The sequence below is a fragment of the Cibotium barometz genome, chromosome 20, assembly GCF_041138505.1.
Source record: "Cibotium barometz isolate CiBa-2024 chromosome 20, ASM4113850v1, whole genome shotgun sequence".
NCBI classification, from domain to species: Eukaryota; Viridiplantae; Streptophyta; class Polypodiopsida; order Cyatheales; family Cibotiaceae; genus Cibotium; species Cibotium barometz.
In genome coordinates, this window is record NC_141065.1 from 17,750,674 (window position 1) to 17,768,027 (window position 17,354).

Sequence of the window (17,354 nt, forward strand, 5' to 3'; positions counted from 1 at the left end):
GGGAGTGCCCAGCCATCAGAGGAGCTAGGGCATGATTGCAAAATGGGTTGAGCAATGTTTGGGAATTCAGGCTTACTGGGGGGATTGGATTCTTGGTAAATGGTCCTTCAATGATGAAAATGCAGGGTTACTGTTTAACATAATCAAAGCATGCTACTTGTGGGAAGTCTGGAGCACTAGGAATGCTATTGTTTTTCAGAAGGTTTCCATTGTTGGTTTGGTGTGATAGATGTAATGCATAAATGTGTTTGCATGTGTGCTGGTCTATATGTAATTTGAATAAGTTGAGAGTAGATGAGCTAGATCAACTCCTACTGAATCTGTAAAGGAGCAGTACCTGATTTATGCCTTACTTTGGAGGGACCTCAAACATAATGGGGGGGGTTTCTAACCCTTGGTTTATATTTTGCTGGAAATGCAGATTGCCTAGATTTGGGCTCAGAACTAGAAGATGGTACCTTAAAGAAAAACAGATTGATTATACCTTTGTTGCTTTCATAGAGAACCCAATGGGAACCATGCCCACAGTAAAAATTTGGTCAAAGAAAGGGGGCAGATTGGAAAAACAGTCCCCAAGGGGTTGCAGCACAGAGGCAATGATGGAGGCTTGCATTATGTTGGGCTATTAGATTTCTTGGGAGCAGTCTAGGTTTCTGTTGGAAGCGGAGAGATGGTCTTTGCTTTGTAAACTCTTAAACGAAGTCAAGTGTGAAAATAGAGGATTGTAGTGAGGAAATTTCAGATGTATATTACTTAAAAGTGTACTTGACTTTTTTAGCACATATATATAAATATGCTACTATTGATCCTAAAAAAAGAGGATGTCAATTAATTTATTATGAATTTATTTTATGTAGGGTGTACAAACTTATTTGCGTCCGGGCGGGTAGTATGAAAGCACTAAGCAGGGACCTGGGTTATTTGGTGGAGAGCAGCTTCTTACTCTCTGTAGCTTGGTTTCAGTAAGAAAAACGACATCAACCATGCCCTCAATTTCTCGACAGGATGACTACTACAGCATTGATTTGTCGCGTGCCATAGTGATAGACAACGGTGCCAATGCCTGCCGTGTTGGGTAAGTCAAGCTTCCTTCTTTGTTCTCTCAGCTTGTCTGCAGACTCTAATATAAAAGAAAAGAAAGAAATCAAAGTATATACATATTCACACATACGCACACGTACATCCATCCATACACATGCCCACACACACACACAATGCACACACACAACACACATGCATACGTACATACGCCCATACATATACCTTCGTACCTAAATATATGGAAAACAATCAAGGAATATACGTACACATACACACGCATACATCCATCCACAGATACCTCTGTACATACATACCTACACCCACAGATACGTACATGCATACATACATAAAAAGAAAGCAAAACCTACACATACACAGACACACATACATTCATCCATCCATGCGTACATGTACGTACCTACATACATACATACATAAATACTTTAAGGGCCACACATACATACATCCATATATGATGTCTACATAGAGGTTTTCGGCTATTCATCATCATAAAGACCTATCAAGTAGAGAACCTTGATGCCTTTAAAAGGCATATTTTATCATTGGCAAAGTTTGACTCAAGATTATGGCAGGTGGGCGGGTGAGTCTGAACCACGAATGATGTTTCGGAATGTACTTCACCGGCCTCGTCTGAAGCCTTCTGGTATGGAGTTGAAACTCTAGCTGTTTTCTTTTGTTCAGTAACAAAATACTGGCAGATGGGACCATAGTTTAATTTCAGATTTATACAAAGAAATAATCATGTGAAGCAGGCAGCAGATAAGTCACATGTCTGACTGGATGAACAGGAGATCTGGTGAACATTGTGGGAGATTATGATCCTGCTTTAAGCCGGTTTCTTGATTTCACACGTTCCTCATATCGATCCGCTTTTGATGCAAATGTGGTGTATCAGTTCGAAACTATGGAATGCGTAAGTTCTCTCTCTCTCTCTCTCTCTCCCCCCTCTCTTTATGGGAGTGTGGGATGTGTGCATGCACGTGTGTGGGGGGGGGTGAGAGAGAGACAGGGGGAGAGAGTTGTATTAATGTCTGAGGGGGCCAGATTGCCCGTGATAGCAAAAAGAATACATGCTGAGTAGTGTTACCGTGATAGAAATTGTATGAGGCATCTGACTAAAGCTGTCTTTTGTCAATACAGGGAAGTTATAAAAATACATGGTCATTATAGATGGGATGGTATATGCCAAATGTCTCTCTGATATCTCTGCTCATTTCAATACGAGGAATTATAAAAATACATGGTTGTTATAGATGGGATGGTATATGCCAAATGTCTCTCTGATATCTCTGCTCATTTCAGCGCATTGAGAGCCAGCCTATGTGAAGTCACCTCATGTCACGAGCATAAACAATTTCCTTGAAATGAGGCATCCTTATGGAGAGGGTGGCTACAAACTTTGCTAGAATGATGTGGTGTGGATAGAGGATTTAGTGCGTATGGGTCGTGAGAACATCATGGCATGGAGTCTTTCTTTTGGAATTTGTTAAACATGAAATTCTTCATCCTCATATTTAGTGCCGAGGCACCAGCTAGCTTATGTATCTAAGGACCCCCATTATGAAGAGTAGCCATGGTTGAGTAGCTTTGGACTCTGGGCGCCTCTGTATGTGTATGGAATGGTGGCCCATCGAGGTCAAATGGTTTAGATTGCTTATGAAGGTTTGGCACACTACCCCAACATGCTACTTGCTTGTGTAAACCAATATCTTCATATTGATCCATACATGGGGTCATAAGTCTTTACTTATTAGGACACCTTTGGAATGGGAGTAGACAATTCCTTTTGGGCTTGGAAATTGTGCCAAAATTGTAGGCCTCTCATGACGTTCATTATTGGCCAATGAAGCGGAGTGATCATGTTGGCCTAGTTGACAATGTTGCCCAAGTTGAAGTTAGTTGATACTCTTTTCCTTTGTGAAGGTCATATTTATTAGTTCTAGCTCATTATGCAAAGCCCAAAAATAGTTTGCACCTGTGCTTGACCCCATATTATTCAAGAAGTGTTGCGACATTCCTTCTTTTGTCTTAAGTTGACCTATAACTTTCTCATAGAGGCGGCGGACTGCATTGTGTGTGTCCTTTTTTTTTTTTTTTGGGGGGGGGGGGATTTTACTTACACACCCATGAGCGGTCCTTACCTTGGCCCCTTTAAAAAAAGATGTTGGCACTATCTCAAGCACAACAAGATTCGAACTCGGGTCTTTCCCTGAGACTTCCAAGCTTTAACACGTGACTGGTGGCAACTATGTGATAATTTAGTGGCACCCAAGCTTCTTTATTCTTATCCCTAAGCTTTTATGGGGCACGATATCAAATGCCTTTTGGAAGTCCACAAATAGCCTAGTGCCCGGAGGCAACATGCCTACGAGAATGAGTAGATTGGAAACAAAAAATGTACGACACTCTAGATGTGTGCATTTTGGAGCAAAAGAAGGTGCCGATGAGATCGGGCAGTTTGGGACATCCTTGGTGTTACGACCCTAACAAGTACACTCTAAAGTGTGGGACATGGCGGTAGTGCGTGCGGCAGTGGCATACGAATGTACATCACTGCTTATGACATCAAGTGTGAACAGGTAACGTTTGTGGGTGACGGTGGGTAGGCCAACAACCTAGTGATGTACCAACGGGGACACAGGGGATGCGTATGGTGTGTGGTCGGTAAGGTACACACTGGACATGAATCTGGTCACCCTACTTTCATGATTGGCGCAACAGCTCGGGAGGTCTTTTAGGTGACTTTTGACTATACACATGTGGAGGAATACCATGGAAGGGTAGGTATAGACGCTGGCGTGTGTTCAAGGCACGGTCTAGTACACGTGGAAGGACTCCAAGGAAGGATTGAGATCTTGGTGTGAGGCTCCTGGCATGGTTTGTTACATGTGGAAGGGCTCCATGGAAGGATTGATATCCTGGTGTGAGTTCCTGGCATGGCTCAGTACATGTGGAAGGGCTTTATGGAAGGGTAGATACCCTGGTGAGAGTTCTTGGCATGCTGATGAAGTCTCATGGAAGGGTGGACACCTTGGTGAGCATTCTTTATACCGTATGGGCGGTGCCCAAGACGGGTTTTGTACGAGATGAATAAGTTGGGAGATGGCATCGAGAATATTGTGCATAAAGCATTTGTGTGTGTTTTGACATGCATGAATGACTTGTCTTAGCTGCCTTGACAATGCTTGGTATTTCTACTTGTGATTGTCCATGGGCTTCGGGGACGCTTGGAAACCTGTGGACGTGTGTGCACACCTGTTTGGGACTGAGTGTAACATGCGGAAGCTTCAGGGGAGATCGGTAACTTCAATGCTCAGAAAAACAACGCACTTGTCGCGATGACGAAATTAATGCACAAAAGTGAATGTAGATGTGCAGAAAAATAGAGAGAGAGAGAGGGAGAAGAGGACACAGTATTGGGTCCCGAATACCCTCTATAGGGCCCCCACCATGAATGGTGTATTTGCTTTTATTAGAATGATGCAAAACTGAAATAAAAGACTGAACTTGAACCTTCTTGGCTGAGGAGAATCCTCTGCCCTTGACCTTCAATCTTTCACCCCTTCTGCGTTAGCTTATCCTTGGCTGTCCTGGCCTCTTGATCAGCTTCAGCAATTGGTGAAATATGAGATGAATGACCTGAAAATATGCCATGGGTATTTATACACCTCCAGGGTGCTGGTAGGCTGTCTAAAACCCAATCGGCTGACTAAAAATAGTCCCACGACTAGAATATTCAGCATTTAATGCTTAAAAAGCTGCGCATCACATAATAGGCTGCTGGCCATCATGTGCCTCTGTTTTTGGCTGCTGGCCAGCCTATGTGGGCTGCCCCACACCTGGCCTACAGCCTTCTAGGGGCTGGGTACCCTGTCGGCTGCCTGTCCAGGGGCCCTAGGGCTGGCTTACAGCCCTTCCAGCCCATCCCATGGCTGGTGGGCACTGCCAAGGCCTTCCTGGCCCCTATGGGGGTGGTTCTACACCTTCCCCATGCCCACAGATCTGTCCTTGGGGTAGCCCTATGGGCTGGCCCCTTTCCTATATGCAAACCCTAACTGTCTACACAGTGGTCTGGCATCCAGTATCATACCAGATACACAGAACCACTGACATCATTCTAGAGGGAGACTCACAGCGCGGATCAGCACTGTTTCATGTGCAGGATAATGCACACTTGACCTCGGACGACTGGAGTGGGACCTTGGCTGACTTGTCCCGGACTGGGCTCACATGGGACCAGTTTTCCACCCCAGGTCCTGCACCTTTTGTACATATGTGTCTACGTGGCATCCAATTGCGGAATGCACGTGACACTGAGGCAGTGGTTGTGAGGGCAAAAAGACGAAAAGACTTGATGTATGAGAGATCAGAGCAAATCAATACATCATGGAGTAGACGATTGAGGATATGTATACTAATAAATGAAATCTAGTACAAAGACCCTCTGATGAGAGGTGAAGGATAGCCGGTGTCGAATGAGCAGAGAGGGCTGCTGTCCCAAATCAGAGATGTAAAATGATGAAGTACTACTGTAGACGTATGCTACTGCAGATGTGAGGTACTGCGCCAGAGAATGAGTAGCACACGTGCTGCAGATCCAGAGGAGAAAATAGATGATAACTGTCGTTATCAGCAGCAAAGTAAAGACGATGATCAATATGTTGGTTGATACAGCTGGGTAGCTGCTGTCATATGATGCACAGGTAGTGGAGCCATGCACCAACAAGATGATGATGATCAACGATGTGTAGATGAAGGTTCAGCCAGCTGCTGCAATTATGACGTATTGATTGGTGGCTGCTGCGGTATTGGAGCCGATGGCTGTTGGTTGCGTTAGTTGACGTATTCGTTGATGTAATATTGGTTAGGGCAGAGCGCCGGCTGCCTAAGCATTGGACGCGAAGAGCTGATCATGTGCGATGATCTTTAGATGTTGTTCAGAATGATGAGGCTTTTAATATATACATGTTGAAGGAGTGCTGGTCGGCCAGAAGAACAAGACAAAAATATGCCAAAAATCACACCCTTTTGGGATGGATAAAATATCACTTTGGGTATATTTTCACACACCCCCTCTTAGGCCAAAAAGGGGACCAGGAGAGAAGATGAGGGGAACAAGCTTTGGGTAAGGTGGGTTGTCGAGGAAGTAGAACATGTGCTCATCGACTTGTGTAGAGATTTTTGAGTTTGGGTGGTACTGGATCAATGCCACAATGCAAGAGATTTTCACATGCATGAATGCCCATTTTTAGGGTTTTCATTCACACATACACCCCAAACACAAAAAACAGAATGCTATGCAAAAGGTATGCAAGAATGCAATGCAGTGGGTTTTCACATGAGCTGTGCTCTCATGGAGTTTTCACTGACTCATGCGCCGGTTACAAAAAATGATAAATAATCTGGATGGAGAGGGTGATCCCCCTCTCAATATGTGGAGGGTGATGGTGGACGACCAATGCCAATCCGTTCGCGAAGATGCTCGAGGATGGGCTGGTTGACGGACTTTGTAAGGATGTCGGCATGGTTGTCCGCCATAGGAATGTACTGGAGCATGATGGTACCAAGCTCAACCTGTTCCCTGGTAAAATGAAAATGGACACCCACATGCTTGGTACGGTTAGAAAAAATAGGATTGCCAGTGCAATCGCATTCTGGCTGTTGACGAAGATGGTGGAAGCGGAGTCAAAGGTAACATTCATCTCCTTAAGAAGCTGACGAAGATACATAGCCACAGTGGTGGCATCATAGAGGGCCTGGTACTCAGCCTCAGCGGAAGAACCTGCAAGAGTATCCTGCTTCTTGCTAGACCAAGAGAAGGGACCAGATCCAAGAGAGTACAAATAACCACCATGAGAAAGTTGGGAATCGATGTCACCTACCCGGTCGGAGTCCGTGTAACCACGCAGTGTGATCACACTATTGACGTGAAGTCCAAACATATAGGTACCCGGGAGATAGTGAACAACCCTCATCGTCGCTGAACTCCAATGTGGCTCCTTAGGAGCATTGAAATACTGATGTGAAATGGATGTGCGATAGGAAATGTCAGGTCGAGAGTTGTGAGCCATATGAGTTTCCCAACCACTTGGCGGTAGGCTCGCTCTTCATGTGGCAGTGAGTCCTCTTCCTTTGATAGTTTGATGGTTTGATGGTGGGATCTAATGGGGTAGCCACAGGGATAGCACCATCAGGAAAGTAGGAAGTAATGAGTTGAAGACAATACTTTTGTTGTGACATAAAAATATCATCGGGATGTTGGACCACCTCCATGCCAAGGAAATATGAGAGAAGACCAAGATCAATCATCTCAAAAATTCTTCTCAGCTGTGCCATGATATCAGCCAGTTTGGCTTGATTTGAACTAGAAATGATGAGGTCATCGACATACAGCACTAGGTTGCAAACCATCGCCTTAGTGTGGATATAGCATATTGGGATCAGAGTGAGATGGTTGAAAATCTTGGCTGGGTAAAAATTTGTCAATGCGATGATACCACGCTTGCTTAAGCCCATAAAGAGCTTTATGCATGCGGAAGACTTTGTCCTCATACCCGGGGAGCGGGAAGCCCAGAGGTTGGTCAACATGGACTTCCTCCTCGAGAATGCCATTTAAAAAAGCACTCTTAACATCCATCTGGTAGATTGGCCATTTGTGGTGTGAGCAACCAGATTGAGTTAAAGATGGATTGTCGTCATTCGAGCAGTAGGTGCGAAGGTCTCGTCCAAGTCAATGCTTTCTTTCGGCGAAAGACTTGCACAACAAGCCGGGATTTGTACACCATTGGCTTTAAATTTGGTACGAAAGATCCATTTGGTTCCAATGACCTCCTTATGACGAGGGCGATCCACAAGGGACCACGTGCCATTACGGTTAATGCTTTCGAGTTCTTGTTCCATAGCCTGTTTCCAGGATGGATGTTTGACTGCATCTTTCCACGAGGTTGGCTCATCATGCGCTACATAGTCTGTGGAAAAAATAGAGGCAAATGAGGCAAGAGGAGTGAGCCTGGTGGACCGATGAGGACCGTCCAAGGGAGTATCATGAGGAAGCATGCCAGAGTCACGTATGGTCTGTTGGTACCAGCGGGGTAAAGAGTCCCTGGGTGGCTGTCATGAGGAGGAAGGCTCCTCAAGAGGCGGAGTAATGTTTGACTGATTGGGTTCATGTGGCATAGTCGGAGATTCTTGTTGGGGTGGTATGGGCAGTGGAAGACGAAGCAAATCCCACTGTGATCAAAGACAATGTCTCGATGAACGAAGACTTTGTTTGATCTAGGATCAAAGACTTTGTAAGCCTTTGATTCAGAAGAGTAACCCACAAAAATGAGCAACTCACTCCTTGGCTCAAGCTTACCCCGCGTGTCATTCAGAGTGTGTGTGTACGCACGACACCCAAATACACGGAGATGGAAAATAGTCGGTTTTTTCCCATAATGCCTTGAACGGGGCCCTGTGAGGGACAACAACCGTGGGGCAACGGTTTAGAAGGTATACAGAAGTGTTGAGTGATTCCGACCAAAGGCATTCGGGCAGCTCTGCTGCAAAGAGCATGGAGCGTGCCATGTCCATAACGGTGCGGTTCTTGCACTTGACTACTCCATTTTGTGAGGGGGAGTTGGTGGAGGTGAGTTGGCGTTGAATGTCATGCTCTTGCAAGAACTCGGTAAATTGATGGGAGATAAATTCACCACCATTGTCACTGTGAGCAATCCCAATTGAGACGCCCATACTAACCGAACCCATGTGGAAAAATATTGGAAGGCATCTGATTTATGCTTCAGGAAATACACCCACATGTACCTTGAATAGTAGAATGCCCACTCAAATTGAAATGAATCACCTTGAGTATACTTTGAGCATGATGAGTAGCATGATGTGGGAATGGTGTACGATGTTGCTTACCCATTTGACATGGCTGGCAGACATCCTTTGTCAGTTTGAGGCGCGGTATGCCTTCAACTAGCTGGTCCCTAGACAACTCATAGAGCGTGTCATAGGGAAGATGACCATAGCGATAGTGCAATAGTCCTTCAGTGTTCGAAGGAGCTTGAGTCACATAAGCACGAACCCGATGAAACTCAGAACCGTCGGAGGTTTCAGATAAATGAGCAGACATCCGGTATAAGCTATCCTTCTGAGCTTGACTTCTAGCAACAACAAGACCAATAGTCTCGTCAATTACCTCGACAACTCGCTTGTTGAAGTATAAGCTCCATGATCGAGTTGGGTCACTTGAGATACAGAAAGTAAGTTGAGGCCCAAGTTAGGGACAAGATAAACATTATCTAGAGTTGCCTGGTTGGGGCATGTGTTAGTGTCAAATAAGACGGTGCCAACAGATTTGATGGGCATCAGTGTGTTGTTGCCACATCGAACTTCACCCTTAGCAGGACGCTGAGAGATGAAAATGTTAGCATTGCTGTCACATGCACCCTGCACTCAGCCGTGACTCCATTGTACATCCTGAGTCCTGGATAAGTCAGGCACGAGCTACGTAGGTCATTCCTCAGCCTTAGCGGGTCGGTCGGTCAGTCAGTCAAGTCCCTTAACCCACTTGGAGAGAATCATTCATGCATGTAGAGTCCGTAGAAGCCTTAGGGTTTGCATCAGAAAGCACTCTGCATCTTGCATAATATGCATTCATATGCCTGTGCATCATTTAGAACATCCCAGAAGCCTTAGGGAATTTACTAGGATTTATCTGGTATTTTTTTCCATATTTTATGGTATTTATTTAGCATTTAATGTCTTTTTTAAATATAAACTTTATTAAATAAATGACCAGCCAACTTGACGAGCCCCTAGTTAGTATAAATAGGCTTGCATAGGGCTTAGTTATTCCATTCAGTCTTCAGTGAGCTAGGTGCCTTCCTCCTCAGCACTAAGAGCATTCCCCGCCTTCAACCTAGACTAATCTATCCCTCTTGAAGCTTCTGCGTTTGCTTCTCCAGCCTTTGAGAACCGGCGTTTGCTTCAGTCAGCAGTCTTACACAGCAGTTCAGTAGCAGTATAGTTCCTACAGTCATCAGGCGTAGCCAATCAGTACCTTACGTAGCAGTTCAGTCCCTACAGCCATAGGCGCGTGCGTACAGCACATGAAACAAAGATTGAAACAAGTGGGCAAGCATTGTCCCAAGCTTTCATTCGGTAGTTTTGGCCCTTTTCCAATAGTCAAAAAGTTAAGTGATGTCTCCATGAAGTTAAAGTTGCCTACCAGTTGGACAATGCGTGATGTTTTCCATGTGTCATGTGCACCGTGTGTATCAACCCGTGTGTATCGACCGTGTGCTATAGCTTCGAGGTTTGGGGAAGCTTGGAGCTAGGCAGGCTGATTGGCGAGCTGAGTTAGGGATAGACTAACGGGCGGGCACCCAAGTATGGACGGGCGGGCGCCCAAGGGTGGACGCTCGATGACCGGCCAAGCGCCTATAAAAGGGTGGCCAAGGTTAGTCATTAGTCGTATAGAGTCTCGCGTGTCTTTGTGAGAGCTCTATGGTAAGGAGCCTGGATCTAGTGCAGACGTGCACCTGCTTTATGCAGCCGAGGCCAACAGCAGTCTCAAGGCCGGCGAGGGTAGCTTCGTGATGGTATGGGACGTCACGAAGTAGAGATTGGTCGGTACGTCCATCTAGTTAGCTCAGCCCGTGGCTCGGTGGGAACAGCCAAGTCTTGTGGGCCTGCCCACGGCTGTCGTGGTTGGGAGGTGAGTCATGCCTGCACCCCCTTCTTGTTTGTTTGTTTGTTGCAGGTTTTGAGACATGTACCAGGAGCGTTCTATGAGGAGATCCTTTGGGGATTTGACAGTGGTATTAGAGCATACCTCGTGAACGAGCAAGTCGGTAGGTAGAGAAGATGAGGTCGAAGAAAGGTATGAGTTCAAGAAGCTTGCTGTTTTTGTCTATGCATTATGCTGTTTTTCAGATTAGTATGTTGCTTTTTCATCAAAGAAACGTGTGATGATGGAAAAGGTGGTCGGGTAGGGTTGATTTGTTTAGCAAGAAGAAGGCTAGATGCGTTTTTGCAGTCGTATGAACTGGAGAGAGAGAGAGAGAGAGAGAGAGAGAGAGAGAGAGAGAGAGAGAGAGAGAAGAGAGAGAGAAAAAAAGCCAGTCGGCTATTGTTGTAAGAGAAAGAGAGAGAGAGAGAGAGAGAGAGAGAGAGAGAGGGTCGTCGACTGTTGTATGTGCAGGGTCGGGTGCTGCTGGGTGGCCGGGTCTTGCACACGGGCAGTGGGCGCAAGCCGTGTAGGCAGGCATCACCAGTGCGCAGGTGACAGCGCCAGCCAAGCGAACGCAAGCGCACATGTGCAGTTGAGTCGACGTAGGCAGCGCAGGCAGGCAGGCGGCCAAGCCTAGGCACAAGCAGCCGAAGGCACGCAGCAGTTGGCGGCGACTTTAGACCCACGCAGGCGACGGGTGGCGCTAAATTCAGGTGGGCGAAGGAAAAAACGCGAAAGCATATTAGCGTCCGATTTTGTTTTTTTTTTGTTTGTTTTTTTTTTTGGGAAAAAAAAGAAAACAAAACATACGCTTTGCTTTCGTTTTTTTTGGATTAAACCTTAGTAAAGGATTTAAAGACCCACGTAATGCTTAAAAGTGTTTTTTTATATATATAAAGAAAATAGAATATATATATATATATATATATAAAACACAAAAGCAAAAGCTCAAGATTGCTTTTAGGGAAGCCTATATATTTTCCTTAAGCGGGCTTCTTGCCACACATCTCTCAAGTTTTCAAGCTCTCAAGCTCTCAAGTTCTCTAGCCTTTTCTTGTGCAAGATCGAATTTTCTCTCCCCTTGCGCTCTTAAAGATGTCGCCCCAAGAATCCGAGTTGGAGCCCTTTATCGAACGTGAAGGCCTGCCGGCTACGGAAGATACCGATACTGATCTTTTCGACGATTATGTGTCAAAATCAGATTTCCAAGAGTGTAAAGTTACTCTTGAAGCTTCTTCTTCGGAACGTCAAGCACAAATCGCCGTGCAGATGCAGGCTTTGCAGAACTCCATCTCTCTTTTGACCACTACCCTATCTACTCTTTCGGGTATGGATACCTTGGCCTCTGCTTTAGGCCCCAACATTACTCCGGAACAGTTCGGGGGCGAGCAAAAGCAGCACACCAAGGAGATAGTGGACACTTGGCTACATAAGTGACAAGTCCATTTTCAGTTCCATCCATATGACGATGGGAAAAAGAACCAGCTAGCAGCAGGTTTCCTCTCAGGCAAAGCTTTGCTTTGGTGGAAGGAACTCAATCCTAAGCCAACGACTTAGGCACAATTCGAAGATGTCTTCAAGAAAGAATTCCTCAAGAAAGAGGATGATTATGATGTTGTTGCTCGGTTTCATAGTTGTCACGGTACGAAAATACGATACCGTACGGGAATATTCGGTACGATATGAAATTTTGGGATACGGTACGATAAAATACGGTTTTTTAAATTAAAGAACACCTACAAACATAGACATTTTCAATTTGGAAGGGTAGAGTCTAGAGAAGTTGTTTCAAACCAAAATATCATTAAAAACAACTAAACAAGTTTGAAGTGACAAACAAAAGTACATAAGTATAGAGGTGCGATGCGATCATGCGCGCTAGGCGCGAGTACAAAAAGAGAGGCTAGAGCCAAGGCCCAAGGAGAGACTAGACAAAGGCATCACTATCAGAGCTCTCGCTGAAATCATCCTCATGAGAAGAGGACACATCAGTGGCCTCGCCGAAGTCGCCATCGCTAAGACGGTTGCCCTCATCATCGAACTCGGGCTCTCTAAGCTCATGTGAGAAGCCAAAGGGAGCATCCTCATCTGCAAGAGCGAGTGTGGAGCTACCCGATCCACGCCGCACATAGGTATGCACTATGTCCCTGGGAGCACCACGAACCGTGCATCCACGGCTTCCTACTTGCACTCCTCTGCCACTACCTCCACGCCTACGACGAGTGCGAGTAGGTCGTCGATCAAATGACTCGAGCTCTCGATAGATCTCTGCATAGATCCTCTCCTCCTCCTCATCCTGCACTTTGTTTACACTCTGAAGAGTGTCCCCTGTGAGCTTGAATGCATCCACATTCACCTACATTGTACAATGATCAAGTGACAAGCAATGTATTAGAATTTGGTTCCAAATTTCAATAAACATTGAAGTTTGAAATTTGAATGCTTATAACTTATAACTTATAAGTTGTAACTTATACCTGTCTCGCTGATTCCATCTTTTGCATTGCGCGCAGCATGCGCAAGTTAGCGCGGCAATACACTAGCCGCTCTAACTGTTGCGTGCTCAAGCGATTACGTAACTTCGTGTGTACAAGTGAGTAGGAACTCCAGTTCCTCTCACATGCACCCGAAGAGCAATCCTGAGCTAGGATTCTCAAAGCCACCTTTTGGAGGCTTGAGAGCGCATACCCAAATGTCTCCCACCAAAAGAGGGGCTTCACAAGGGATTCCCTCTTCCAACAGGTAGTAGATGCAAACGCGGCTCCTCCCCTTTGGTCATTGTAGCTTATGAGCTCCTCAAGGAACTTCCCATGGCGATCCTCCGGCAATGCTTTGGGCAAGTAAGCATCTCGGGCTTCAAGTAGCTCCACGTTGGTGAAGAGGGCGGGTGATTTGTAAGCCGGATGCAATAAAGCGGCAAGACCATGGATAGGTCTTCGCATCCACTTCCATCTCTTCTCCACAATGGCCAACATACCATCGCGCTTCTCCTCGTTGATGGAAGGAGAAACGCGTAACTCTGCTATGGCCTCTCCCATGAAGTGAACAAGAAGGCCCATGGTGGCTCCCTCCATGTCGGTCATCCGCAATACCCTATAGAAGGGCGTGACCGCAATGACAATAGTGCGGACCGACTGCCAAAACTCCTCCTTTAGGCAAAGCCGTTGCATGGCGTTGGCCTCCGCCGATTCTCGCTCATCCCACTCATTCCACATTGTGGAGACCACTGTTTGGCGAAGGGAGGATTTCACATCGTGGAGGCGCTCCAAGACGAGCCACATGTAGGCGAAGCGTGTAGATGAAGGCTTCTTCAATTCCAACTTGCTATGTTCGCGGAACATGGCAAGCACCTTCACCTTTGTGGTGAAGAAGGTAACAATAGAGATAGCTTCGGTCATTACTTCCTTCATCCACACTAACTTGCCCATATCCTCCATGAGCAAGTCAATGCAATGGGAGGCACAAGGCGTCCATACTATGGAGGGATAGTCCTTCTCGAGCAACTTCCCCATCCGACGGCAATTTGAAGCGTTGTCGGTGATGACTTGCACCACGTTCTTCGATCCAACCTACATGTCACAATGCACATGAATGGATGCAATGAGCGTATGCCGTATGAGACTTGAGTCATGACTCATGATATAGCCACATATGATCATATGATTCATATCACATATACCAAAGCCTAAACTTTAAAGACTTTAGTGCAATTTGAAAGTTGAAACTTACCTCCATGATGGCTTGCTTGATATGGCGATATATGAATGCACCCGATGTTTTCCTCCCCGCCTTTCCGGAATCCACGCCCCGCACAAAGTATGTGCCAAGAGGGCAAGAGACAAGTATATTGATGATGCCTCTCTTCTTCCGGTCACTCCATCCGTCGGAGAGGATGCTACACCCATACTTGGACCATGCCGCCCGCACCGGATTGAGAGATCTATCGATTCTTTCCCTCTCGTCCACAAGCCTCTTCGTGCGCATGTCATGATAGGAGACGCCGGTCCATCCTTCACATGGGCCCACATTTGCAATGGCTTTCACCATTGACTTCCATTGATCTACCTTGAGCACATGGAATGAGAGATTGCACTCAATAATGGTGCGTGCAATCTCTATATCCGCTAGCCGTTGCCGTTCTCGGAGATGTGTGAGAGAAGAAGAGAACCCCCCGGTGGCTTGGGCTAGAGTGGCTTGCCTCATGGGAGACTCAAGCCTTTGTCTCTTTGAGGAGGCGGAGGCGGAGGTGGCACCGATGGAGGCGGCGGGGGAGGATGTATCACAAGGCGGGGAAATGACCTCATCATCCGCCCTTGAGCTTCTACCACTATCATAGTGAGCACCCAATCCACCCTTGATCTTGTTGAAGATCTCATCGGATATAGCAAGGGGGACTTCCTTGCATGGCGCAACTTGCCCCCCCACCTTTCCAACATGTTGGAGAAGCCTAGTAACTCCACTTGTGTATTGTTTGCCACAATACTTACAAGTCCACCTATATGACTTGGACTTTCCATCGGCTTTCTCTACATGGATAGCATGCACATTGAAGGCTTCATTCTTCTCCCTTGTCATTGTAATAGAGAGAGAGAAGTTAGAAGATTCAAGAGATGGATAGGCTTGAGAGAGAGAGAGAGAGAGAGAGAGAGAGAGAGAGGCTTGAGAAAATGAGAGTGAGGCTTGAGTCTTGACTCTTGAGAGAGAGAGAGAGGCTTGAGAGAGGGCCTATGGGGGAGAGAGTGGCTTGAAAGTTGAGAGTTGAGAGAGAGAGAGAGAGAGAGGGGGGGGCTTGATGGTCACTTGAGCAAGACTCAAGAGAGGGGGGGGCTTGATGGCTTGAGTAATGAGCATTGAGAGGCTAGAGCTTTGAGAGAGGCTTAGGGGGTGGGCATTTTATAAGGCCATGTAGCATGGGCCATGGCCAATGGGCACATGGGCCACAAAGCATGCCCAAAACGGCCAGCAAACGGCTACAAAACGGCCACGAAAATGCGCAGTCGGCGGCGGCGCAACGGACAGAAACGGCCACGAAAATGCGCAGTCGGCGGCGGCGCAACGGCTAAAAACGGGCAAAACTGGCATATCGTACCGTACGATATCGTACGGTACCGTACCGTACGAATCGTACGTACGAATTGATTCGTACGCGTACGAGAAACAACCCTGCTTGGTTTACAGCTTTGACCATGACCTCGCAGCACCTCACTTATGAGGTCTACCTCCAGAAATTTAGGGACTTGCAGATGAAAGCTACAAAGATGGATCCCACAACTCTTTTGGGGTTCTTTGTAGCCGGTTTACCCGACTCATACCATTTACAGGTTAAAAATTACAAATGCAAAACTTTGGACGAGGCCATTCATTCCGCTCGTATCTATGATGATACAATGGTCTCTTCCAAGTCTAAACCCGTTACCGAGCAAGGGAACAAGCACAAAAGAAAGTTCTTTGCATCAATGGCTAACACGACTGAAGGAAAGTCTTTGGACCAACCTTCGAAGAATTCAAGTTTGACACCAGCGAAGAAGAAACGTCTCCTTAAAGCTTTGAAGCTCAAGAAGGAGGGACGTTGTTTCACCTGCGAAGAAAAAGGACACATGCGTAACGAGTGCCCGAAGCAAAAGGGTGCAAAGACCAACGCAGGATCCAAGCCAAAGGCAGCTAACCAGTTGTCTTTGACAGGTACGTCAGTTACTGTACTTTCTCGCCCTAGTACATGTTCTGATTGTTTGTTCAACTCTAAAGTTTTTGGCTTGCATGATCTTCTCCGAGTTTATGGAGAAGTGAATGGCCATAGAATCCACATTCTTCTAGATCCTGGCAGCTCACACAACTTTGTTAACTACAAACTTGTGTAGAAATTGGGTCTTGATACGACACCCAACAATCATACCTATGAGATACGCCTACCTGTGGGTCGGCAAGTATGGGATCGAAAGGTGGAGATGCTACCAATCCGGATTTAGGACTACAAAGATACTCTGGAATGCTACATTATGCATCTAGAACATGTAGACTTGTTATTAGGGATTGAGTGGTTTAAGACTCTTCAAGTTCAGATAGATTGGTCTAGTCATATTTTTTCTTTTCAACATAGGAACACCCAGTATAGTATCTTAGGTGATTGTATACATCCCTTTTAGGAACCTCTTGTAAATACAGTTGATTTTGGAAATATAATGGATTCTTCTTTATATACCGCTTTCCATTGTGTATTGATTTTACTTTTTTCATTTCTCATATCTTCTATGGATGTCATTGAAAGCAAAGAATTTCGGGAGATACTTGATTCGTTTCAAGAGGTATTTCCTAAGGAATTGCCATCGGGCCTACCACCTAAAAGGGCAGTAGATCATCGTATTGACCTGATCCCTGGTGCTGATCCTGTCAGTATTCCACCTTACAGGATGAGCCAAGCTGAGGAAGATGAGTTGGCTAAACAACTCGAAGATTATCTGAGGATGGGACAGTTTTTATTCTAATAGACATCGTTCACCTAGAGAGTTCTCTGAAGGAACGATGGTGTGTTTGCGAGTTTCCGAAAGATTCCGAGACTTTATGGTCAGGTCGA

The 17,354-nt window shown here is 46.0% G+C and overlaps 3 protein-coding genes across 4 annotated transcripts in view; 1 reads left to right on the forward strand and 2 right to left on the reverse strand.

Moving 5' to 3' along the window:
• The first annotated feature begins 819 nt into the window (after positions 1 to 819).
• Positions 820 to 17,354, forward strand: part of ARP5 (actin-related protein 5) — a 29,354-nt gene continuing 12,819 nt past the window's right edge. The window contains exons 1-3 of one of the 2 annotated variants that reach the window (XM_086814516.1): positions 820 to 1,075; positions 1,635 to 1,705; positions 1,851 to 1,975. In XM_086814516.1, the coding sequence (XP_086670642.1) occupies positions 984 to 1,075; positions 1,635 to 1,705; positions 1,851 to 1,975 (288 nt within the window). In that variant the 5' untranslated portion in view covers positions 820 to 983. Of the gene's footprint in view, positions 1,076 to 1,634; positions 1,706 to 1,850; positions 1,976 to 17,354 lie in introns of those variants that run through there. The other variant, XM_086814517.1, reaches the window with a different exon arrangement.
• Positions 12,419 to 14,306, reverse strand: LOC147627608 (uncharacterized). The gene has a single exon (XM_086814514.1). The coding sequence runs from the start codon at positions 14,293 to 14,295 to the stop codon at positions 13,255 to 13,257; it is 1,041 nt and encodes a 346-aa protein (XP_086670640.1). The 5' UTR covers positions 14,296 to 14,306; the 3' UTR covers positions 12,419 to 13,254.
• LOC147627609 (uncharacterized) lies at positions 14,453 to 15,358 on the reverse strand. Its single transcript, XM_086814515.1, has one exon. It carries the CDS (start codon positions 15,356 to 15,358, stop codon positions 14,453 to 14,455), a length of 906 nt encoding a protein of 301 aa, XP_086670641.1.

Bases quoted from the DNA above. Each gene is read 5' to 3' on its own strand.
- LOC147627608 (XM_086814514.1), bottom strand. From the start codon at position 14,295: ATGGGGAAGTTGCTCGAGAAGGACTATCCCTCCATAGTATGGACGCCT.
- LOC147627609 (XM_086814515.1), bottom strand. From the start codon at position 15,358: ATGACAAGGGAGAAGAATGAAGCCTTCAATGTGCATGCTATCCATGTA.